Raw genomic sequence first — 25162 nt, forward strand, 5'->3', positions numbered from 1 at the left:
AGGTGGGCAAGTGGAAGCAGGGGAGGCTAGACGTTGGGTAGGACGCATTGACCGGTCCTGCGGCCTGACCTTCCAGGGCCACCAAGGGCGTGCGGGAGAGGCAGGGAGCGCGCACAAGACGCCTCTGCTCGCCTCCTGCCAGTCCTCCCTGCTCCGGGCGGTCCCAACCCCAGCGCTCCACGACTGCTGGACGCCCCGTCGGGTCCGGGCGGGGTAGAGAGGAGGGACCTGCGTGCGGAGCCCTCGGGGGACGCGGGGGCTGGCGCGGGCTCCGCGGCCAGATCCCCGCACCGGGCACGCCCGGCCTTCCTGAGCTCTCCCAGAAGATGTCGGGAGCTATCTTCGCGCCCCTGGAGGGCCTGGGCGCCCTGGACGCCGCGAGCGGCCACCCGCTGGTGTGTCCGCTGTGCCACGCCCAATTCGAGTGCCCGTGCCTGCTGGACTGCTTCCACGACTTTTGTGCCGGCTGCCTGCGCGGCCGCGCCACCGATGGCCGCCTCGCCTGCCCGCTGTGCCAGTGAGTGCCTCAAAGCCCCAACAGACACCCCCCACCCCCGGGGAGATTAGCTCTGTGTGGGCGGGGAACTAGGTGTAGGGAGGGCAAACCTCTGGCTCTGGGCTGCACCCAGCCCGCACCTCTCAGCACCAGAGTGCGCAGGCTCCTGCCCATTATACAGAGCAGGTTAACTGAGGCCTGGAGTGACCAGCCAAAGGCCTTCCATAGCAAGTCCGGAGGCAAGAGCGAGGCTAGAACACAGGTCATGTGGCCACACAGTGCTGCTACAGTAAGAATCTCAGCACAGCACTCATAACACTGCCAGAAATCCACTCTGGGGATCCCTTGAGTCTTAGATCAACATAAGCAGGTTAAGTTGGCTCAAGTTACAAGTGGTGTCCCTAAACCTGTGCAATACAACAGGAGGGGATTGAGAGGGAGGTTTCCGCCTTTGATATCCCAGGCTGCCACCCACCCCAAGGGCCCCCAGCATTCACCCAGAACAGCGCAGAGGGAGGGACAGGGTCAGAGTGAGCACTGGGTGAGATATTTATTGCAGATGCCAGGCCCTATTTTTAGTTCCAGCCTGGAATGTGGGGGGTGGGAATGGAGATAGGGAGCCGTGGGGAAGGGGCATCTGGATCTTGGCTGCAGCTTCTCCACAGACACCAGACGGTGGTGAAGGGCCCCAGCGGGCTCCCTCCGGTGGATCGGCTGCTGCAGTTCCTGGTGGACAGCTCAGGGGATGGCATGGAGGTGGTGCACTGTGCCAACTGTGACCTGGAGTGCAGCAAGCAGGCAGGGATGCCTGGGGGTGGGCTGGAACCGGGGGTGCCAGGTTTGGTGGTCCTGAAGCTTCCAGTGTGCGCCCAACATGTCCTTAGACCATATCCATCAGTAGATTCTCCAAAACCTAAGGCACCCTGGATCCCAAATGTAGGCCCCATTTTATAGGTGGGGAGACTGAGGTCGGGAATAATTGACTTGAAGCACTAGCAGACAGTGGCAGAGGTTAAAGTCATTTGATTTGGGGAGAGCTTACTGGTCCTCAACTCAGGGTGGAGTTGTGACCTCCAGGAAGGGCAGTCCAGTGCACAGGCTTGGGGCCTGTCCTTAAGGGCCCACTGCTACCTGAGGAGCTGTCTGCAGCTACCTGCTGCCCAAGGGGAAGTGAGGACAATGTGCTGTGGGGAGGGGTGTTCCTGCCTCCCCCCCCCCAAAGTCTATGAAAGCTAGGCTTCAGGTTGGGCTGTGGAAGGCACATGGGACTCCAACTTGTGGAAGCTGCATGGGGTAGTACCCCAAGTCCCAGGAGGACAGCCCTGCCGGAGCAAAAGGTCGGGGTATGCTGGGCAAGTGCTGGCTTAGGTGAGATCCAACAGTAGAGAGATGACCAGCGGGAGGGGAACCAATAGATCCTCATTCCCTTTCTTCTCCCAGCCACGTTGTGACTCCAGATGGCCAGGGTGGGCACTGTCGTTTGGCCACTATTGAGGGTGCCAAGGAGGGCTTGAAAAGCCTTGAAGCTTGAAATTTTGTTGTAGGTAAAATGTTTCTGCCGTGCCCCACCCCGTTCGCTGTCTCTTCTCATCGGTAGACTGGGTACATTAGAGCGTCAGGATCCCACTGAAAGGGCTGCACGTAGGCGCGTACCTGCCCCAGGCTGAGACTGACGCTCTCAGGGACAGGTGCGGGCTCAGGCTCCCTAGCCCGTGGGCAGGCTGAGGCTGCGCTCCGTCCTCCGTCCCTAGGATGCAGAGACCACGTACTTCTGCAACACGTGTGGGCAGCCGCTGTGCGCGCGCTGCCGCGATGAAACGCACCGGGCACGCATGTTCGCGCGCCATGACATCGTGGCCCTGGGCCAACGCAGCCGCGACGTGCTCCAGAAGTGCAGTGAGTGCGGCGGGCCGGGTGGGGGCCCGGGGCCGGGCCGGGCCGGGGTGGGCCTGCCCGGAGCCCTCACCACCGGCCCCCGCCGCAGCGCTGCACGCCGAGCCCTACATCATGTTCTCCACCGACAAGAAGTCGCTGCTGTGCATCCGCTGCTTCCGGGACATGCAGGGGTGGGTAGAGGGAACGGGAGGTGAGGGAGCGGGAGGTGAGGGAGCTGGAGGGCGGCCGGGAGCGGGACTCACGCGCGGGATCCCCGCAGGGAGAGCCGGGCGCACTGCGTGGACCTCGAGTCAGCCTACGTGCAGGGCTGCGAGCGGCTGGAGCAGGCGGTGCTGGTGAGCGCGGGGTGCCCGGCGCGCCGGTGTCGGGGATGCGCGCGCCCGCCAGGCTGAGGCCGCCCTGTTCCCAGGCCGTGAAGGCCCTGCAGACGGCCACACGGGAGGCCATCGCGCTGCTGCAGGCGATGGTGGAGGAGGTGCGGCGCAGCGCGGCGGAGGAGGAGGCCGCCATCCATGCCCTCTTCGGCAGCATGCAGGTGAGGGGTAGTGGGGACTGGATGGCAGCACGCTGAGCGTCCTCACCAGCCAAGACCCTGTACCCACAACAGCGCATCTCCCGTCCTTGTGGAGTTTGCAGCCTAGCAGGGCAGCAAGCGTGGAGCTACTTCTAGGCGTTACTTAGTCACGTGGCCAGGAGAGGTCCAGCCCCAGGCTGGTGCTAGTGGGGAAGGTTGGTGAGGGAAGGCCTCCCCCAGGAGGTGACATTTCAGGTAAGGGCTCCAGGGCTCTCAGGCGGTGGGCTGCAGGAAGGAAGGGCTAGGAGGCCTGAGACACAGCCAGCCTAGCCAGCTGTGTGGCGCGGACCCAGGGGTGGGCAAGTGCTGGGAGGTGGCAGGCTGAGCATGCCCAGTCACAAGCAGCTGTCCCTCCCAGGACAAACTGGCAGAGAGGAAAATGCTGTTGCTGCAGGCTGTGCAGAGGTGAGTGGTGGCAGGGATCTCCACGCCCTGCACCTTGGCCTCACTGCCTGGACCGGGGCAGACCCTGCCCCACCCCCGGAGCAAGACCTCGGGTGAGGAGGGCAGGGTGGCTCAGGGTGCGGGAAGTGCTGACAGGGGAGGATGCACAAAGGTGGTGGGGAGATGGAACCTGCCCCCTCTGAGGTCCCCATTAGGTGGGGATGAGCAGCCTCCCCTTGGAGATGAGGCTGCCTGCCCCTCCCCCAGCCAATACGAAGAGAAGGACAAGGCCTTCAAGGAGCAGCTCTCCCACCTGGCCACTCTGTTGCCCACCCTGCAGGTAAGGGGAGCTGGGGGTGCAGGGTTGGCCAGGTACTGAGTAGGGCCCCTCCCACAGGCGCCCCTGGCCAGGTACTGAGAAGGGTCCCTCCCGCAGGTTCACCTCGTCATCTGCTCTTCCTTCCTCAGCTTGGCCAATAAGGCTGAGTTCCTGGACCTGGGCTATGTGAGTCCCCCTAGCTCCTGAGGGGTCTCCCCCCTCCCCACCAGCAGCCCACCCTGTACACCGGACTGCCACCTCAGGCCTTGGCAGCCTGCCACTTGGTGGCTGGACCAGGGCTCTCTGGGCTTACCTTCCCCTCCTCCACACCATCATCTGCAAACCATTTAGCTGAGTCCCTTTTAAAAGGACAGTGAAGCCTGGAAGGGAGCATGAGCCTCCATTCCCCCAAAGTGTAGGGTGTCTACAGCCACCCCAAATCACCCCCAACTTTCCTGTGGGTTTGGGGGCTGGGGTGGTGTGGGAGGTCTGGGACAGTCCCAGGGAAGGGCTGGAGTCCCCAGTGCACAGCAGGTAAAGTGCCAAAGACAGCCTTGCCTTCAGGGCTCGGGGCCTCACTGTCGTCCCCCATCCCCCACCCCTACACGGGCCTGAGCACCCTCCTCCCGCTGCAGGAGCTGATGGAGAGGCTGCAGGGCATTGTCACACGTCCCCAGCACCTCCGGCCAGCGCAGAATAGCAAGGTGCACAGAAGAGCGGGCTGGTCTGGGGCGGGGGGTGGGGGGACCAGCGAGCAAAAAGGCCACCTCACCACCTGCTCCTGCCGCCCAGATCACCAGCGACCACCGCGCTGAGTTTGCGCGCTGCCTGGAGCCGCTACTGCTGCTGGGGCCGCGCCGGACAACAGGTGCTGGAGGCGGCACCAACACGTGAGCAGCTGGGGTGCCCTCCCTGCAGTGGGGACGGGCTGTGGGGGGCGGCACAAGGTACCCGCCTCAGTGGGGACTTGCTGCTTGCCACCCTCCCCAGAGGCTGGAAGTCCCTGCTGACCTGGCGCGGAGCCTGGTTAGGGGAGGATGGGGAAGACCCGGGGGCTGTCCCCAGCTGCCACTGCAGCCTGGGCCACCCAGGATGGGCACATAGGGACTGAAGGGAAGGGGCAGCTTGGGGTAAGGCCTGATTTCCAGGCCTTAGTCTGGAGAGCCAGAGACACAAGAGGAGTTCGGAGAAATGCCTGAGCTGGATGTATGGGCCAGGGACCCCAGGGCCCCAGTCAAGGGAGACTGGGCATCAGGCCAAATGTCCAAAGTCCCGTGTGTGAATGAATAAACAGTTTACTCCGGACCAGCCCTGTCACATCCTGATGGAGTCTTGTCTGTACACTGACACCTCCCTGGGGAAGTTTTAAAATACCACGCTGATGTCCTTGGTCTTGGGTGGGGCTCACAGAGGCTTATTCAGCACCCCTAGACGGCACACTGTTCTGGCGTGCCGTCTAGGGGGAGAGGCTGAGAGCCTGGAGGAGGGGAAACCCTCCCAGCCACCCCCCCCCCATCTGCGTTCACATTGGCTCTCTCCTCAGGCTAGCAGTGGGCTCAGGACCCAAGGTGCTGATGGGGCCCAGCTGCCCTTCCCCAGTGGGAAAGATGCTGGGATCGCTGGTCCAAAAGCCCACGCTGCACCGGTCCATCAGTACCAAGGTGCTGCTGGCCGAGGGGGAGGATACCCCGTTCACAGAGCACTGCCGCCACTACGAGGACTCCTACCGGGTGAGTGGGTCCCGGCCACCTGGCCCCCCCGCAGTGAACACGGCCTTGCAGGCACTCACTGCGTCTCCCCACACAGCGGCTGCAGGCAGAGATGCAGAACCTGAAGGACCAGGTACAAGAGCTGCACCGGGACCTCACCAAGCACCACGCGCTCATCAAGGCGGAGATCATGGGAGACATCCTGCACAAGTCGCGGCAGGTGGATGCGCAGATCGCCTCAGAGTACGCCTCCCTGGAGGGGATGAGAGCAGTGTTCCAGGAGGTAGTGACCCCCCTCCCAGGCACCTAACTCCCCTGCAGCCTCACCTGTCAGCTGATACAGGGGCGACCCCAAGACAGGAAGGGGATAGAAAGAGGACCTTGGCCTGGTCCATCATGAGGCCCTCGTGTGGCAGGCTCTGGAACTGGGGTCTTTGCCTCCTGGAACCACGTGACCTAGCTGGGGCCTGTCCTGTGGCCCTGAGTAGCTAGAGGACAGAAATGCCACCAGTGGAAATTCCAACTCACGGCCATATGCAACGTCCAACTCACTTTCTCTTTCAGATTTGGGAGGAATCCTACCAGCGCGTGGCTAACGAGCAGGAGATTTACGAAGGTCGCAGGCAACTGCTGCTGGGTGCACCCCTTTCCTGGAGCTAACCCACGTGCTGGCAGGGACAGGAAGTCAGTTACCCACTAACCAGATACAGACTCTTCCCCATAGCCCTTGACTTTGCCCCAGTTGCTAATGCCCCAAAATGATGCATGTGAGGTCAGGATTCAGTAAGTAGAATGCCTTCACAAGTCTTATGTTGCCCTTTAATTAAAGAGGCAATTGCTGACGTAGTTGGGATATTTAGACGGTACGAGGCTTGAGAGTAAAAGAACCTGAAGCCAACAAGACCCAATGCTCTGGCCTTGGCTCCCACAGCCCAGCTCCATGACCTTCTCCAGCTGAAGCAGGAGAATGCCTACCTGACCACCATCACCAAGCAGATCACGCCCTACGTCCGCTCCATTGCCAAGGTGAAGGAGCGGCTAGAGCCCAGGTGAGACCAAGGGGTGTTCACAGGAGAGCCAAGACACTTAAGAATGTGTGTGGGAAAGGTGCCACACATTCAGAAGAACTCCTTTCAGGAAGTCAGTGGGTCAGGTCATGAGGGATTACTCAGCATCTGGGCAGACCAGTTCTGGACATCTCCAAAAACACAGAATGAGTAGGGTGCTTTGAGTTTCTGCTTCTAGGCACAAAATCACCCACCTCTAGCCCTCAGGAATAGGTCAAAGCAAAAGATACTTCTTGGGAGCGTAATGAGGGCCCTCAGCAGATCCGGGCAGCAGGACACGGAGGAGAGAGCAGAACTTCCTCACTACATGCTTAAGCCAAGTCTTACGCACTGTACTTGGGCATCAAAAGGTGTTACGGTGACAGAGGGATGTTGGTGACAGGTCCTCAATGTGCCTGTCTCTTGAGTCGCCTGGCCCCAGGGTGGGCTGGTTGCCCTAGAGGTCTGGTGCACAGCAGTCACCCTGAGCTCTTCCTCTACCACCCTCTTGGGGACTCCTGTTTGCCTCACTCCTGCCTTCGATGCTGCCTGTACCCCGTGCTTTCTCTTTCATGGTTTGGTGGAGTCTTACCACCCCCACCATAGTTCTTTGAACAAGGGTGCACAGGAGTCTGTTTTGGACAGCACCAGTCTGAAATGTTTTTATTCTGCCTTCACACTTGACTGATAGTTTTGCTGGGTATCGAATTCTAGATTGAAATTCTAGACTGGAAATGATTCTCCTTTGACAGCATTGTTGTATTATTTTCTAGCTTCCAAGGCTCTTTGAGAAGTTTGAAGGCATTCTGATTCCTAATCCTTGTGACAAGACCTCTTTTTCTCTTTAGAAGCTTGTGGAATTTTCTCTGGTCCCAGGGTTCTGAAACTTACCACTGGTGAGGGTCTACTTCCATCCATCAAAAAGGACCAGGTCCTTTCAGTCTGGAAGTTCAGGTCCTTCAGTTTTGACACACATCTTTTTGAACCAGTGAGTTGATTTCATTTCTTCTCTTTCTGGAATCCCTATTACTGGATATTGGCTTTTTTGGGCTGGCCCTCTGATTAGCCTTCTCAGTGTTTTCTTCTATCTCTTTGTCTCTCTGCTGTACTTTCTGTGAGATGCCCTTTTTCTTCCAACCCTTGTACTGAGTTCTGCATTTTTGAAGAAAATTTCCAAGAGCTCTTGTTTTGTACCCTAGACTTTTTTTCACAGCCTTCTGTTGTTTCACGGACATAGTCTCTTACCCCTCTGAGGCTGATAGGTGTTTGTTGTTTCTTTCTCCCTTAAGTCTGTTTCCTCCAAATGTGTTTGTTTAGGTTTCTGTCTTCCATGTTAAAGGCTTTTCTCTGGTCATCTTTGATCATGTGCTCATATTAGGAGCTGGGGAAGCAGGGGCAGACTGGATGCTCAGAGCATGTGGGTGGCACTTCAGTGCAGGGGACTGGGGTAGACAGGGCTTTTTTCTGTGTTCTCCCGTCTCCTTCCCGAAGGCCACCGTGTAAAGCATTTGCAGGCACACCTGGTTTTCAGCAGTTCTCACCTGTGTGTGGTACCCTCCCAGAGACTAACCCTTTGGCAGGGTGCAGGAGGGGCAGCTGCTCCACAGTAAGGATCTTGACTGTCACCCCCTCCCTACTTCTGCCCCATCCTCCCCGTTGCAGAGGCGAGGGAGCTGCCAGTTGCTGGGCCCCCTAGGATTCTGTGGTGTGAACAGAGTTGGGCCTCGGCTTGTCCTGCTGTCCACTCTGAGCTTGGGTTTCTCATGTCTGCTGAGGTAGTTAACCACTGACCACATGCCCTCCGGCTTCAAAAATTTTGGTGTTATCCTATTCTGTTCTCGACCTGGAGAAGTTTCTTCCCCTATTGTTTTGGCCCCTTTACTAGAATTTTAGCGAGTCTGAGGAAGAAGGAAAATTAAAGTGTGTGCAATTGTATGTTCATCCAGAACGGCCAAGCCACCCTGCAAGTGAGCCTTCTGACAAGCATGCTGAGAGGTTAGACTCGGCACAGCTTCTGCACAGTTGTGACGGTGACCCGGTCTACCCAGGACTAGCTGCAATGTCTCCTCCTCAGAGGGCATTCAAAGTCATTTACTCCACCTGCCGTGCAATTCCATTTATCAAACCTCAAAACCAGACACGACTAACCTCTGGCATTAGCAGTCAGGATGGTAATGATCCCCGGGGGCCTCTGGACACACATGACATTCTGGTGCCACCTGCCCAACTTGTTCAGGCTGTGCACACGTACCAAGCCTTGTTCTTATCATTTGTGTGCATTTCCCTCTGGGTGCTGTGCGTCGGTGAGAAACTAGCTTCAAGTAATGTGCTCCTGGCTGCCTGGCTCTGTGGGGAAATGGCGCCTGTGGTCAATTTTGGGAAAGGGAAAGGTCAGGCTAGAGCCCAGCACCCAGAGGTTTGGGGGAGGAGGGAGGCTGCCTCTATCCCTTTCCAGGGCACGATTTCCAGGTGTCTTTCCAGGCTGCCTCTGCTTCCTCCTCTTCCACTGCCGGCAACCCCACCCACCCCAAGCCCATTCCTATGGCCAGTTGTCATCAGTGGCCTCTGGCTGCAGCCCTTGATCTCTCAGCAGTGCTCACGGGCGTCCTCACCACGCTCTCTTGCTTCTGAGGCAACCCACACTTGTTTCCCTCCTGCCACTCAGGCTGTCCCTTCCTAGACTGGCCACTCTGCCACCTCTGCTCAGTGCCCCAAGTGTCAGCTTTCTCCAGGGCCCAGTCCTAGGGCCTCTCCCCATCCCCCATCTATGCTTAAGGGTCTATCCAGTCCCCCCAACTTTAAAATCCCACTGAGACACAAACAACCTCCAAGCCCTCCCCAGCACAGGCCCTCCTGGGCTCCAGACCCCTCGCCAACTGCCCCTTCTTGGGGGTCTCCACTTGGACCCGTCACGGGTGCCTCAGATCCCCTAATGGCAGGACTCCATAACCCCCCCCCCAGTGAGTGGCATCACGTTACCCAGATGCCCAAGTGAGAAGGCCAAGGGCTTCTGACTCCTTTCCTTTCCGCACCCGATTTCCAACCAATCCCCAAGTCCTGCTGACACAACTGTCTCAGCCCATGGTTGTCTCCACGGCAGCCCCAGGCCAACCCACCATCACCGACCCTCTCCGGCCCCTCCAGGGTGTTCCATAGCCAGCGGTCTTCTTAAAGCCTAGAGTTCCCATCACTCCGGGGCCTGACAGCGCTTTTGGGACCCTCCCTGTCCACCTCCAACCACACTAGCCCCCCACCACACCCTAGTCACAATGGCCTTTCAGCTCCCCAGAGAAGTCAGACCAGTTCCCCCTTCCCAGCCTCTGCCTGGAATGTTCTTGCTTCCGACTGTCCCAGAGATCCTCCCCACACAGGTCTCTGCTCCTGACATTCCCTGCTGCCTGGCCCCGCAGTGCCTTCTTCCCAAGCTCGGCCTGTCTTCCTGACCACAACGCAGCTGTCCTGAGAGCAGCCCTGGCCCTCGGTCAATATCTGAGGACCAAAACCCTAGGCAGACCCTTGAGTGTCTCATTCAGTTTGGTTCTGTTTAAAGAGAGAGCTGGAGGACTGGCAGTGGCCGGCTCGGCTGCCTTCAAGCCTCCCAGGAACTGTTTCTCTCACACAGACTTCAGGCACAGGCAGACGAACAGTCGGAGCACCTACAAAACATGCATGATGACAGCGCCAGTGGTGAGACTCAGGCCAGGTAAGTACGGCAAGGCTTTCCAGCCCAAGTGGCAAGTGTTTCAGTCTCAGAGACAAACATGGGGCACAGAGACAGGCCCCAGGTTTTCCTCCCCATTTGGCCCAGGCTTGCCGCTGACCAGCTCTATGGCCTCGGCTGGGTCTGTTTGTAAAATACAGGCCCAGAGAATTCACAGAGGACAGATGTGACCTGCCTCCTAGAATTAGAAATGGCCAAGGCTGCTGCCGGCACCGCTCACACAGCCGAGGGCTGCAGCCTGGCTCGCATGCGTTTACACCAAGTGACTCAGATTCACTTAAATGAGAAGTGACTGAGGATCATTTCCTGATGCGAGAGCATCACTATCCACCGGAGACACGGTGTTTGCCAAAAAACTTGCCAGAGGAAGAAAAGAATGTGCGGGAAGAGATACATCACTGTCACGGGCTGATCTTTCAGTATTTTGCTCTCAGTTAAGTGTGCTCCCCCCGGGGCAGGGAACGGGGCGGCAGAAAGAGCGGGCAGAGCTTGGAGGGCACGGAGCAGGCTGCAGCTGTGACAGACCAGAAACTAGTCTCACCTTCCCTCCACCACAGTTGGCTCAGATGCTCCAGGGGGTGTCCGTTCAAACCTGTGGTCACCACAAGCCACTGAGAAGGCCTGAACTGCGGATACTCAGGCAACTAAACATCATTACACATGAGATGAGAACCCTTTAGGAGATGATACAGTTCTCGTTCACCCACGGGTGCTTCCGGAAAGGCTTCCCATTCCAAAAGCCTCGGCCCCAGTGGGTGTTAGTGCTGGCATGGGGGTGGCGAGTAGAACTCATGTCACGTGTTCCTTTAGGAATGACCCGGTGGGTGTCACAGAGAAGAGAGAGAAAACATCAGAACCCAGAGGGAATGGCCGGACTCTGAACAGCCTCACAGAAGAACCTCCACTGAAAAATAAAGATGCTCACAGACCCAGACAGAAGAACGGGGGTGATGCCCCCACACGGAGAGAGCGCCCGACTTAGCAAACGGGACTGGTCCTGAGGGGTGGGCATTTTACAGCCCGCACCTCAAGACTGGGACATTTAAGAAAAGGCTGTGCCCATCATGAGACAAAGGGTAATCACTAAACAGCAGAAAGACCCAGAAACTCTGACAGTCATTTCAGATTCTTTGGCCTGAGCTGAGCATCCCTCTTCCCTGTGTTCCCACTGCACGAAGTCTTGGTCCTCCTCACGAGGCTGGGGGCAGCATCCCAGGGCCGTGCGGAAAAGCCCTTCCCTGCCCTGCCACCTCCTTCTCATGCCTGCCGCCCCGCAGTCCCGCCGGCCCGCACCCCCGCCGTCGGAACTCCAGAAGGGACTCCAGCAGTGGGCAGCGCCTGCCCCGCCTCAGACCAATTCAATCTCCTGAGCCAGGGCCCCCGCCGGACAGTTCCGCCCAGGAAGCTGAGCGCTGACTCAGCAAAAAGGAAAAACTGTCATTCCAGTTTTCTCCTTTCACATGAGGACTGAACTCACCCAGCAAAGGAGACGTGGCTGGCGGCGTGTGTGGCAGGAGATGGTCACGTCAACTTCTCCGCAACTTTTTCCTGCCTTTCCAGACAACGGTCACTCTCCCGTGTTCACCTTCTATTGATAGTAAAGGACGGCCCAGAATCGACTTTTCTCCAGGAGTTTCCACTCCTGCATGGTGCCTTTCTATCGGGTGGAATTTCACAAACGTTTAGGAAGGAAAATTAACCCGGATGACCTAAAATTTAAAGTTTTGGAGGCAAAATATCCAGAGTCACATTTTAAGCATATATCCAGCTTGATTCAGTGGTTCCAACAGCGAATGGCTCCCACGAGCTGAGCCAGGCAGACCAGCACATGAACACCCAACAGCTCGCACCCACGGCTCCGGAGCGCGACGCTCTCACTCTGGAACATCGCAAACCCACGGGAGCCTCAACGGCAGGAGGAGCTTGTCATGATGAACTCGTTCGAGATTAGATTTTGGAACTGAATTGAATGGGCAAAATACATCTGGTTTTATGCTGTAGGTCCCGGACATTTCTTAGTCAGAGGTGACATGATTACATCCCACACAATCACGCTAGGGTTCATAGTGAAATCAAGTACAGTTTTATTTAAGAATTGGAAAGAATATTCAGTATCTGTGAAAGAAAATCCAATTTAAAATATTTAAATAAACATTTCTGCATGTAAAAAGAAGAGTAGAATAATTACTCCATTAAATTACTCTCCTAGCTATGGGGCGGCTTCCTCTAGAGCGGGTGCTTGGGACCGCCCCTGACGGCTGGCCCTCCGCCAGCCCAGGGCGTCAAGCTCTCACAGCAGGGCAGAGAGCAAGCCTCTCCCACCAGCCTCAAGTCACTACAGAAGCAAGATGCGGTGGGAGATCACAACTAAGGCAGTAAGAAAGTGCAGAGAAGGGACAGTGGTTTACTGTACCTATGACGGAGGGCCTGCTACCAGGAGCTTGGGCTACGGCCAACCCTCCAGAGCCTAAGCTATTAACACACGTATGGTTTAGGAGTATTTCCCTATCATGTCAATCACTCAGAGTGTTAAATAAATGGAAGGGATTAATAAAGTTCAGTCTTTAGGCTCAAGAAGCAGTTCCTACAAATGATGAAGGGACAGTGGGGTATGCTGCCTTTCGCTTTCAGCCAGGCTCATGCTACTCACTACCTCTTTTCTGTAAACTGCTATTCTCGGCCACAGCCTGCAAATCCTCACAGAATGTTTCCTTTTACGCTGCTTCAAAGTCACTTTGTTCTGCGTATCACCTTTTCTCCATTTAAGAATCTCCACTTTAAAACCCGCAATGGAAAAAGTAAGTCATCTCTTGACAGTTTCTTAATTTGAGGGAACTGGTGATGTGGCTTTTACCCAAAAAGCCTTTGGGAATACCCAGAAAGCCTGTACTTCATTAACCTGATTCTCTGCCTGTACACTGTCACTGCTAAATTTATGAAGTTAAAAATAATCTGAAAATGCCAGTACTAGATGAAAGTCAATCACTTGCCAAATCCTCCCCTAAGTAGTTCATCTTTTCTCCCCAAGTAAATGCTGACTTCTGCCCTGGGTGTACGAGTCAGGGTGGGGGGTGTCTCCCTCCCCCTCCCCCTGCCCATGGGATTGCTCTTTAAAGCCCAGGTGGTATAATGGCAGCATCTCACTGCAAAACACTAGGCCTACCTCCTGAGCTCAAGGGCCTGGCAGGAAGGTGGGCTTCGTGAACTCCAGCAGGTGGACGAAGTTGAGATCACCAAATGCCAACACCTTCAGACTTTCTGTCCACAGAGCCAGGGCCCATCATTAGCTATTCTCCATCTATTAAAGACAACTTCACAGCCCCCCCCCCCACCTCCATGGGAATGAAAGCTGGGTCCAATCCTGCTAGATGCAGCACAGAACTTTCCCTCAAGGAGCTGAGGATTGCTGCCCAAACCCCAGCCATGTCCTCTTCCAATCTGCAATCCCGATGAGTGGAGTTCACTTTGCTAAGCGTGGAGAACAAGTCAGAACTGATTCAATTCAAGTTCCCAGAGTAAGTGCATGTCGACGTCCCACTGGGGAGTGTTCGTGCCAGACAGACCCACTGCTGAGAGCTCCAGCAGCGGCCTCAGCCGGCCTGGCTGCAAAGCCCACTTGAGGGCCGATGGTAGGGTCCACTCACACCAGAAGAGTGTCATCCCAGGAATCAACAAACCCGTAAACCTCTTTGGTATATATATATATAATAACGAAAAAATTAATTAGGCCATGAAATCTAGAAGTCAGTGCTATTTCTGAGTTGGTAACATGCTCTTTGCACGCACAGTTCCAGCGTCTGGTGCAGCTGACCAGGGTCCGCGTCTGTGCGATGCCACGCGGTGCAGATTCCATGTATGCCTTCTCTCTTATCTAAGTATTAGAAACGTTTGACGTTGTTCTTCTAAGTTTTCACAACACCCCTGTGAGGTAGGTGGTATTGACCCCATTCTACAGATGGGGAGTCTAGGCACGGAAAGGTTAAGTGGCTCCTCGAAGCCGCCAGGCGCGGCGCGGCAGCTGGGCAGCTCTGCAGCCAGGGGCGGCCGCCGCCTTCGCGCACGGGCTTCGGTGGCACCACGGCCAACTGCAGGAAGGATTTCACGCTGAGGCCAGGGCCCTCTCTTGTCCAGAATCAAACAAGGGTCTTAAAGCTGATGTATTTAAAGCCAACCACTCTCCCCAAACTTGAAAAACAAAAATCCTGACTAAATCTCCGTTGGGATCATTTGCTCTATTTAAGACTGCTGTGAGCTGACTTGCTTGAATTGTGCAGTTATAGATGCTTGAACCCCTTTGGAAAAGACAGTCTGAAATGGCATTAGAGTTGGTGGAGTTTTGAGAACAGAACATAGAAATCAATAGTTAATAGATTTCAACTGAAACACAAAAATATAAGCTATGATGCAGTAAGACTAAAATCCCAAATAAATGGAGAGCAGTAACTCCCAATGGTTAACAATGTCTCACACAGTAGGTGTTCAGTAAGCATTGCTTGGATAAAGGAAAAATGACACATGCCTGTCGCTGATAACAGCCCCCTCTTGGGAGAGGAGCAGGAGCCCGGACCCCGGGGAAAGCCACAGGGGCCCACAGTCTCCCCGGCTTGGGATGCCCTTGTTAACACAAAGCCACTCAGCCAAATCGTCTGGAGGTGTCCATGCTGCCTTTCTGCCAAATAAAAGGGCTATAAACACCGAGCCCCTTTGAATTTATACTGCTATTTATAAAAAATAGATATGTAAATACGACTAAATATATTAAGAGCCGAAGTGTCTTATAGAGAATCACCTTTAAAACTGTATAGATACTCATGCACTTAAGCACGGGAACAAGGAGGTCAAAGCTGTGCTGTGTGTTCTTCGGTTACAGATCGCGAATGTACTTCTAACACTAAGCACTGCTGCCCACACACCCCTTCCTGCCAGAGAAGCCTTACTCGGTCATGAGCGAGTCCACCGCTCCTGAGGGGTCTTGCTTACACTAAATGCCTTGTGGGGGACGGTGCGCGGCCGGGGCTCTCACCGGGGCCCTTCTGGAGGGGCACTGTAGGATATTGCTGTTATTTGCTCCTTGTCCATCTCTGATCTGTGTCCTACCTTGATTTAGCCCAAGAACAGACTGCTCTAGGGTGTGGAGTCCTTTGGTCCTAAGGCCTTCTGACCATTTGGTCTTGAGTGATATTCCAGAAGAGTAATTGGTGACATATAAAATGGTTCAGAAAATCCATTCCACAGAGCGGCTGACCAGAGGCAGTTGTGACCCGGGCCACGTGCAGTGGGAGGCCCCTGGGCCCAGCCTGGCCCGCTCCTGCTGTGTTATAGCTCCACCTTGACCCCTTTTATAAAAGGCAGGCCTGTGGGCACCCGCTTCTTATACTCCAGGTACTCCTCTCCAAAAAAGTGAATTAACGAGATCTCCTCTTCTTCTGTTCGATCTCGGAAGAATCGCCACACTGTCAGAGCGTAGCCAACGCCACAGATGGGATTACACAGCATCACCTGGCGGGGGACACGAAGTTGATCAGGGTCAGTGTCCTGACACCGAGAACTTCATCAGCACCTGCTTCTCCTGAATATCTACAGAGGACTTCCTGCCAATGGCCCAAGAGACTCTCAAAATACTGTTAGGGTCTTTGAGAACGGAGGCCATTCACTGAAACCTTACCACTACTTTCGCATCAGAGCTCAACACTCATCACTGTCGTTTTTTTTCCAGACACTTTTCTGTTGTTCCTCTTATGTGAGAGAGATCTAAAAATTAAAAGATCAACTTTTCATGGGACGCCTGGGGTGCTCAGTTGGTTAAGCGTCTGCCTTCACCTCAGGTCATGATCCCGGGGTCCTGGGATCAAGTCCTGCATCGGGCTCCCTGCTCAGCGGGGAGCCTGCTTCTCCCTCTGCCTGCCGCTCCCCCTGCTTGTGCTCACTCGGGTGCTCTCATTCTCTCTCTGACAAAGAAATAAATAAAATCTTTAAAAAATAAAAATATTAAAAAAAAAAAGATCAACTTTTCAGATTTCAATACTCAGGGCAGGTGATGGCAGCTCCTGATTCCACCCCAGGTGTGAGTTCCCGTGGGGCTCCCAGCCTGCCCCTTCCTGTTCCACATGCGCACGCACACACACACACACACCCCCTCGCAGCTGCCTCGCCCCCCACTCCTGGCCCCCACAGCCTAACCCTGTACCATATACAATGCTACTGTGAAATCACTTGTCTTCAAACTACTCCCTTGCCCAAACCAAGAAAAGCAGTGCCTTGGTCACTTCCTCCAGCGCCCTTCCACTGGGCTACCCACTTGGACTGCCTCTCACCTCCCCACTCATGTGCTTTTCCCACTTTGAGAACGTCTTCCCCACTGATCCACCCCCAAATAACCCCTCCATGCCAAGAACATCTCCCAGCTCTCAGGAACTTCTGTGTGGTGTGGGAAACCCACCACTCCACCCCTGCCCGCTCTGATGGACCCCCATGGACATGTGTCTTCCCCAAGGGGTTGACTTCCGCCCAGAGAGCCAGGCACGTGCCCTTGACTTCTTATTCCCATGACTGCTTACAGGGTACCTAACTGTATTTCAAGCACAAGCTAAGCCCTTTCCAACCAACGAGCCCCCACAGCAAACCTCGGAGGTGGCACTGCTGTCCTCACTTAATGTGTGAGAGCAGGGAGGCCAAGCAGCCAACATCAAAGCCAGGACTGGCCCGGTTGGTGATCCCGGAGACTGTGCCCTCACAGCCACCATACACATGTGGCTTCTCAATACACCCTGTAGTGGGGTTTCCCAACTGCAGGCCACAACCTGTTCCTGAGCCCTGAAATCCATTCAGTGCATCGTAAATAGCATTACAAATAAGACAAGAAACAGATATTTTGTACACAGTAAGTACTATCCTGGGAAAGACCTGTTCCATTTTTATGCACACACGTGTGCTGGGTCACAATATAAAAAGATCTATGGTCACAGAGGCCAACCCTTCAGTCCTAGAGCACTTCGGTATGTAGGCAGCATTTACGGCAAATGACACAATTCAACTACAGTCAACTCGTTCTCAGGGAATACGATGTTGATGCAGGGAGTCTTAGGGTTCAGAAATGTGAGTATTAAATTAAGCCCTGGGCGGGTGTCCTGCCCCTTCTACACCACTGGGGGTCACCAGAGAGTCCCCGACAGACCGTGCATTGCCAATGGAATGCTTCGGGGGCCCCAGACTGGATTTTCCCAAAGAGGTGAGGAGTCTCCTAAGCTCTCTGGTCACATTCTCTGGCCAAGTCTTTCTGGGACCAAGAGAACATATTCAAGAGGCAATGGGCAGGAAACAAGGGTCGTTCTGAAACCTGAGACAGAATAAACCCCTGTAGCTTATGTGAAATCCAATCCAGACCTTGGCCTCATCTAATGAAAATCAGAATCCACTTGAGCAGCAGAAGGTTCTGTCTCCCCAAAGCTCCATCTCTGTCCTCACCCCACTGGGGTACCCCAGATCTACGTTAAAGAAGGAAGGAAGGGGTACAGCAGATGGGTAACAGCACCTAGAATTGCCAGGAGTTTACAAGGTTAGGACACCCAGATTTTAGGTACATCGTAAAAATGTTAAGGACTACATCAGTTCTTTTGCGTTTTATTTCGTTCTCACTCAAAACGTGACAGGGGGCACATGCACCTATTTAAAGGAGACCAACAACCTAATAAATCCACTGATATCCACTGAATTGTACGCTTTGAAACAGTGACTTTTATGGTATGTGAGTTATGTCAATTTTTAAAAATGTAAAAGAAATTAAAGGCAACCACTGTCATTTCTGATACTGTACCTGGGTTCCAATACTCCAGTAAAACCACCCAACATAGGAAGGATGCCGGAACCAAGCGTACACTCCGCTTGTCACCAGAGTGTGGGTTTCTGATTTTTCATTCTGCACCACGTGGTTGAAATTGGAGCCAGCTGTGAACATCGCCGCTTTCCTCAGACATTCTCCAAAGACCACCATCAGCAGCCCCATGGCACTGAGCCAGGTGATCTGCTTCAGTTCTGGAGGAGAGACATGTGACAAACAGGAAGTGAAGACATGGGACTGTGGAGCTCCCCCTGTGGATGCTTAAAATTAACCTATTTTTCCAAGGCTAGGAACACTATGAAACATGCTAGTGGGTAATTAGCATTTGTCATCACATTAAAATTTAATTATAAGCAAAATACATCCCCCTAAGTTGTGCTGTTCATCTGTTTAAAGTGCCAACAACTCAATTAGAGCGTCTTGGCAAAGACCTGATGGACTCTTCATCCATGTCCCTCTGCCACATGTCCCCTTCCTTCCCTTAGGGACAAGGACAGCTAAGTGAACCAGAGAAGGATCTAGTGTTTCCCGCCCTGGCTCTTTACTGACTCCTGGGAACCACACACATTTTACTTAATTTGCTGTGGAAAGTTCAATTTGAGAGCAGGTTTCAGATGCAGAGGTTTTTGCTAATAAAATCTTCACAAGAAAAGTCTCAAGTCACAGAAAAAGAACGGATGCAAATCTCTGACTGTAAAATTAGTATTACAGTTATCACAGGTTGGGACTTCATATTAGATAGTATGGTATGTTATGGAAGGCTTAAGGCAAACGGTCAACACATGGTCCTCCATTCAAAATCCAGGAGCGGAATTCACAAGCTCTGCTTGTCCTTTATAAAGAGCTTAGTGAGGATAGACATCTGGGGAAATCACTCTGAGAGATTATACCTGAGAGGTGAACCCATGTCACTGCCCTCAGACCTGCACAAAAACCACTTCTCCCCTCTGGAGGAGAAAGTAGGATACACTGACCTGGCCAAAAGATATTTTCTAGTGTGAACTCTATCCAAGAAGAAAGAGCAGCTACTGTATACTCCAGACTGTGATTCAGGAGAAAGGAATCCAAGGACAGACTTTTGGGATTATTGACTGCTGTGACTAAGTATTCAGAATAATGGAATAGTGACAAGGAGCACATATACCTGTTTAAAAACAAAAAGAAAGAGAAGTAAGTTGGGGCAAGGGAATCAAGTCAGTCATAACTCAAAGTACAAATCTGGGTCTGCTGTACTGTCCCTGAATTCTAAGAGGAGGTCCCGTTGTTACCTGAGAGTGGACACCAGGCACCCACATGTAACATGACTGCTCAGGTCTGCAGAAGGTGGGGTTTTAAAAGGACTACATGTGGAATGTAATAGACCAAACAAACATAGGTATGGAAGGCATTATGGGCCCTTCAGCCTTTTAAGAATGACACTACACACAGTAAAATATGAAAGTGGGACATAATCAAAATAAAGCAGTGATGTATGTTGAATACAAAAATTCAAAAAAACCAAAAAATTCCAGCAAAGAAAGATTAGATGGCTCAGAGTATTTGATCACAGGAGATAAAGCTTTTTACCTTGAAGCCACTGGTTCATATCCAGGTCAGGGACTAGAAGGCTCAAGGGCCTGAAATCACAGTGTAGGGGAAAATCCTACACTGGCCGTGGGGGATGCACTAGATGTGACCTAATAGAAATTAGAGATGGAAAAGGCCTGTGAAGAGGAGCCAGAGCCTTGCCCCTTCCTGTCACTGAGAACCTGTACCCTCTTCTGGGAAGGGCTCGTCACATTACTGATGAGGGCACCTACGGGGAAGGTGCCAGGGAGACCTGTTTCTGCCTGCAACAGAAGCAACCGGTGGGCACAAGTTCTTAGGGTACAAGACATAGGAATCTAGACGGAAGTTAAAGACCTTACAGAAACCGGAACAGCCTTCAGCCAGTCAGAGATGAGACACAGGGATGAGGAAGTACCACTTCTGATCCTCTGATCCTCCCACCCTTGCCTCAAAACCGTCCTTCCCAAAGTAGTTCTTACCAGCCAAAGTGATTCCAAGAAGACTGGCTAAAACTTAGCAACATGCCGCAGCCGAACACAAAGCCAAGGAAACAAGCGCGGATGGCTATCTGAAACGGACCCAAAAGAAGCTCAATCATCTGGCTGTTCCCTGAGCACATACCCTACTTCCTGGGGTAGGTAGGCTACTGGCAAACACGTAGAGCTGGTGTGCCTGAGCAGAGATTAACAGGGTGAAGCAGGGGTGCCAGGTTCAAATCCCGCATCCACCCCTCTCCGACTGTGTGGCCTTGGGCAAGTTACTTAGCCTTTGTGGACCTTGGGTTTCCTCATTAGTACCCACCTTTTAGGACTGCTGTGGGAAGTACCCCTGTAAAGCACTTAAGAGTAAGTTCTACGTAAGTTCTAGCTGCCATTGCTATTATTATTCCCATTGCTATTCAGAGCCGTGGGAAAACCGCATGAACCCGGTTTATTGGCTGGATTCTCCCAAAACCACGCAGCGAATCTAGCCGAGGCAAGCGGGACTCCACGCCCACCACCTCCAAGGAACTGCGGGGACCTCTGACCTGAGAATTGGCAGCAGGTTAAGTCTCCACACCTTAAATTACATAAAAGAGCTCGTGGGCCCGCTCCCTCCCCACCCCACGCGCCTCTGCCGCAGCTGCTGAACAGCACAGCAATTTCCCACCCACTCCGCGGGAGATGTGGGGGCCCGCGCCCCCCGAGCCCCGAGCCTGGTGAGGCTGGGTCCCACCTGCCGCCTGAACTCGCCAATAAAGAACACGCCCGGGGGAAGCGGCCCCGGTCCCCCGCAGGCCCAGCTCCCGGACCGCCCCGACCCCGAGGGGACGGAGCCCGCGCGCCGTGCCCAACCCACCAGGCTCCCGCCCTCGCCCCGGCCCCGGCCCGCCTCCGCCCGGCCCGCACCTGGTAGCGCGGCGGCCGGTAGAGCAGCAGCAGCAGCGCGTTGAGCCCGGCCACGTAGAGCGCCAGCCCGGTGCGGCCCTGCAGGCCAGCGCGCGTGAGCAGCGGCAGCGCGAGCACCGAGGCGCCCAGCAGAAAGGTGGCGAGGCTGAGGCGCGCCTCAGAGCCCGGCGGAGCCCGCGCCGCGCAGCCCGCCATGGCGCCGGGCGGCAGACCAGCGGGCGACGGCGCCGGCTGTAGTCCGGGGAAACCCGCCCGCCGCGCCTGCGCACTGCGCAGCCGACGCCGACCGGGAAGCGCCGCTGCCCGGAGCCGCGCGCCTCCCGCGAGCTCTCGCGATACCGCTGCGCCGCTGGGCTGGCGCCGGACTTTGGTGGGAGCGCCCCGCCTGCGGCCCCGCCCCGCAGGTCCCCAGAGCCCTTTCCCTCCCCCCGGATCCCCTGACCCAAGCCGAGCGGCGAACAGCGGGCGTGGCCGCGGGGCACCTGGGTCCCCGGCCGAGAAGTGGCCGCCGGTGTCTGCCACAAGGGAGCCCCAAACTCAAGAATGTCCCGGTCCGAAGAACTCTGAAGGGACCCCGCCCTCGGCCGGCCCCGCGTGGCCCTCCTCGCGAAGCTGACACCCTTGGGCGCGCAGGCGCGAGCAGGGCGGCCCGCTGGGTGCCCAGGCTGCTTCCGTGCGGTGACCCTGCCGCTAGGGCACCTGGAAAACCCCGATCGGGGACTCTGCGCGCGGGATGACCGCCCACTTCAGTTCGCGGTGAGGGAGAATGTCGGCCAATCGTGGAAAAGCTCGGCGTACACCACGATTTTCAAAAGACAGAATGCAGAACTCACAGTGCGAGCTTGGCTTCGCTTGGAAAAGTAAAAGCAAACGTGTGAGCCTGGGGAAACGATGGAAATATAAGCACAATTGTTTAACAGCGGTCGTCTTCCGGTGACAGAACAGTGGGTGACTTTCATTGCCTTCTGTGTATGTTTTTGTATTTTCCGTATTGTACACAATCAACATATATTACTTTTTAAATCCGAATTTTTTTTAAAGGGTTAATGTCCTCACCCGGGGGAGCTCAGAGAGGGCTGATGAAAGAAAGACAAGTAAGCAAGTGACTAGAATAACTATGGTGGGGTGGGAGTGGGATAGGAGCCAAGTAAGAATGGAAAGGAGAGAGAGGGACTCCAGGGAGGGGCCTTCAGGTGAGCAGGCAGACGGTTAGGAGGCAGCATGGAAGAGATGCTGGAGCTAAGTATTGGGGCACTCAGGGACCAGCAGCCTTATGCTGGAAATGAGAGCAAGGGCATTTATGGAGAGGGAGGGAAGGCGGGCACCGAGTCTGCAGACTCAGGCAGGAGAAAGGAAGCCTGAGTTGGGATAGGGGACAGGCCCCGGGAGAGGCTGGAGCCCAGGGTAGTGGGTCAGAGAGTGCTGAGACCAGGCGGGCCGTGCACTGCAGTCACCCAGACCTGCATCTGAGCCTCTGACTGCCCCATCCTCTTCTGTCCCCACAGGATCTGGCAGGAGGCCTGCTGTCTGAGCAGCTTGCCTCAGGGAAGGTTGGAGAGCCTGGGATTGAATCCCGGTCTCAGCACTGCCAGGGCCCAGCTTTGTAACCTTGGGCAAATCAACTCCAAGTCTCAGCTTCCTGTAAAATAGGAACCCCAATTTCACTATCCAGTATTGATAATGTTCTGCAAAGCCCAGTACCATGTTTAAATGATGCTCGGAAAGCATTTGCTAAACTGGGAAAGTTGTGCAGTTGCAGTGCCACATAGGAAGAAGGCATGGTGTTAGTGTGGGCTGAGAGCTTATGCTCCTGACGTTGCCCCCAATTTCTGATGCTCTCACCCAGACTCAGTACCTCTCCCCCAATGCTGGGATGCCTCAGGGACCCCAGAGAATGATCATTGCATCTTCGCTCCTGGGAGTAAGTCTGGTCCTGGGGCACAGAGCTGCTCCCGGGAAGCTCCTCTTCTGGCCATTAGCATCTGCTGTCCATACTGACTTAGGGCCCTGATGCACCTCTAGGGACCATCCCCATTCTGGGAGCACAGAGTGACAGGAAATCCGGTTTGGTGAGCCTGAGCAACCCTCTCTTCTCTGCCCACCACTTCCCTTTAGACCATACATCTCCATCAGCTCCATCTTGGAGAAGGAAGAAAGAAAGGGGAAGCAGTCCCCTGCCAGGTATGTCCAGACCAGAGGAAAGGGGGATTTTTAGAAGTGCCTGGAGTTGCTGAATCTGTCAGGGCCTACGGCTCACAGAACAGTAATGGAGGAAAGAGGCAAGTAAGCAAACATATGCACACATTGGCATAGACCCAGAGAAACAAAGTCACACACACAGACAGATGCACAGAGAAACAGTAATTCACAGAGAGATATGGACAGAAACAGATACACTGAGACCCACTTTCCTACCAGAAAGGGAAGCAATCTGGTCAAAGAAATCCACTCTGCATCCTGTTCTCCAGTGTCGTCCCCAGGCACGAGAACAACAAGCCCATAAAAATATAAGAACATAAAGAAGAACTACTCAGCTCTGGGATGCCTCACTTGCCTTCTTTTGTAAATAAGCATTTGAATGTGTTTTGTTCTTGGAGCTGAGAGGCAAGCACAAAGGGAGCCCTTTCTCATGCAGGAAGGTCCCTCTGCAGGGTCTCCCCTGTGCCCCGCTCATCCTGCCATTCGCCCACCAGCTGAGGTGGCTTTCCATCCCGAGCCTAAGTGGGGGTTCCTCCCGTTTAAAGAGTCCTAAGGACCGCCTTGACTTTTCCAAGTTAAACTGCAGGCTAAGATGAAATTAGCCTTCTTTTTCTTAAACGGGGTTCCTTGATGGAGCAAGGGAGAATGTAGGGAGAGGGGATGACCCAGAGCAAGCTGGAGGCAGGTGCCAGGATGAGGTGTCACCAAGCACCTCAACCCACACCAGCTTCCCAGGGTGAGAAGTTCGTTCTTGTCCAAGCTTGACACCACATAAGAAAAAGTCTGAGACCTGGCCTCTCCCTCCTCCCTGCTGGTGGGTCCCTGGTCAGTTGTTAGAGGGGCTGCCTGGGGGCTCCTTGTCACTCACAAGTCCTCTGTCCCATCCACTTCCCACGTGGAGGCCAGGAGGGGCCTGCTCAGTATAGCTGCAGCTCTCCCCAGGAGGGAACTCTGATCCTCCAACACTTTTCTTCTCCCTCCTCTGGCCATTCTGGGCTCCAGGCATGAAAACCCCCTTTCTCTAGTCTGGAAACGGGTAAATGATGCGTAATTTATGAGCACATCAGCCTGAAGTGCATAAGTCATATGTGCACAAAAGGGCCGGGTAAATATTTAAAGATTAGAGCCAGCTGGGGAGAAACACAAAGGGCTGGGACAATGGGGGTCTCTCTGAATTCACTCTCCCTGAGCTGGGCCAGCCCGGTTCAGTGTTGATGCACTCACTAGAGTCCCAGCCTTTGTCCCCTGGAGGGCCCTTGGCGGCCGGCTATTCGGAGCCCCAACACAACTAAAGAGAGTTAAACAATCACAGCCTCTCCAACCCCATCTGGAGACAATCGGCTGAGTCATTTCAGAGCTTTCGCTGTGTCCCAATAGTTAATTACATGAAGCAATCACTTCATTCCACTTTTAAATGCATCTGCAGAGACCGATGGTGCGTTTCTCTCCCCACCTCACCCTCGGCGGCCTCTGTGGCACTCACCAGTTGGCATTGCTTTCAATGTCTGGGTGCTGGAGGAAAGGAAGGGGCTCTCACCCAGGGTGAAGAGGCTACACAGGGCCGTCACGTGGGAGGGCTGGTAGAATATCTGGTCTGGCTCCTGTCCTGGGATCTGCAAACCTTACCTTGTTTCCAGACCTCAGTTGCTCTGTAACGTTCTTTCTTTTGCCAAAGTTGAGAAAACCAAACAGGGGAAAGGAGAACAAAGTCACAGGTCACTTATTGCCTTAAATTCCCAAGTCTGAGGAAGCTGAGGGCTCTAAGTATTCCTGGAAGCCTCCAGAGGACTCCAGAACTATAGAAGGAATTTTTTCCTTGAATGAGCAAAGGGCAGCCTGGGTCTCCCCAGCGCTTTGCCTGAACTTGTGCTCCTTTCCAGGCCCCCTAGGGATCCCAGATGCTAAAGATGGAAAAGGAGTCGGTGGCCTACATCCCAGTTTGCATAAGCCCGCTTCTAAGTTGGTCTATGTCCTTCCCTGCAGCCCGAGAGCACTTCGCCCTGCTTGTTCTCAGATAAGGGGGTAGAGGTGTGCCGTCCTCCCCC

The 25162-nt window shown here is 54.5% G+C and overlaps 2 protein-coding genes across 2 annotated transcripts; one reads left to right on the forward strand and one right to left on the reverse strand.

Moving 5' to 3' along the window:
- Window positions 1–326: 326 nt before the first annotated feature.
- Window positions 327–12119, forward strand: RNF207 (ring finger protein 207). Its single transcript, XM_040645695.1, has 17 exons — window positions 327–517; window positions 1162–1294; window positions 2248–2392; window positions 2481–2562; window positions 2652–2727; window positions 2802–2927; window positions 3325–3371; window positions 3618–3690; window positions 3787–3855; window positions 4305–4373; window positions 4462–4559; window positions 5213–5399; window positions 5476–5661; window positions 5943–5994; window positions 6310–6427; window positions 10047–10127; window positions 10956–12119. The coding sequence occupies exons 1-17, from the start codon at window positions 327–329 to the stop codon at window positions 11125–11127; spliced, it is 1905 nt and encodes a 634-aa protein (XP_040501629.1). The 3' UTR covers window positions 11128–12119.
- A 93-nt stretch (window positions 12120–12212) lies between these two features.
- Window positions 12213–21168, reverse strand: ICMT (isoprenylcysteine carboxyl methyltransferase). Its single transcript, XM_040645696.1, has 5 exons — window positions 20919–21168; window positions 20010–20098; window positions 18957–19126; window positions 17959–18176; window positions 12213–15644 (listed from the first exon to the last, which is right to left on the reverse strand). The coding sequence occupies exons 1-5, from the start codon at window positions 21111–21113 to the stop codon at window positions 15462–15464; spliced, it is 855 nt and encodes a 284-aa protein (XP_040501630.1). The 5' UTR covers window positions 21114–21168; the 3' UTR covers window positions 12213–15461.
- Between the last annotated feature and the right edge of the window lie 3994 nt (window positions 21169–25162).

This window comes from Ursus maritimus, unplaced genomic scaffold (assembly GCF_017311325.1).
Source record: "Ursus maritimus isolate PB19 unplaced genomic scaffold, ASM1731132v1 scaffold_32, whole genome shotgun sequence".
Taxonomy (NCBI): domain Eukaryota; kingdom Metazoa; phylum Chordata; class Mammalia; order Carnivora; family Ursidae; genus Ursus; species Ursus maritimus.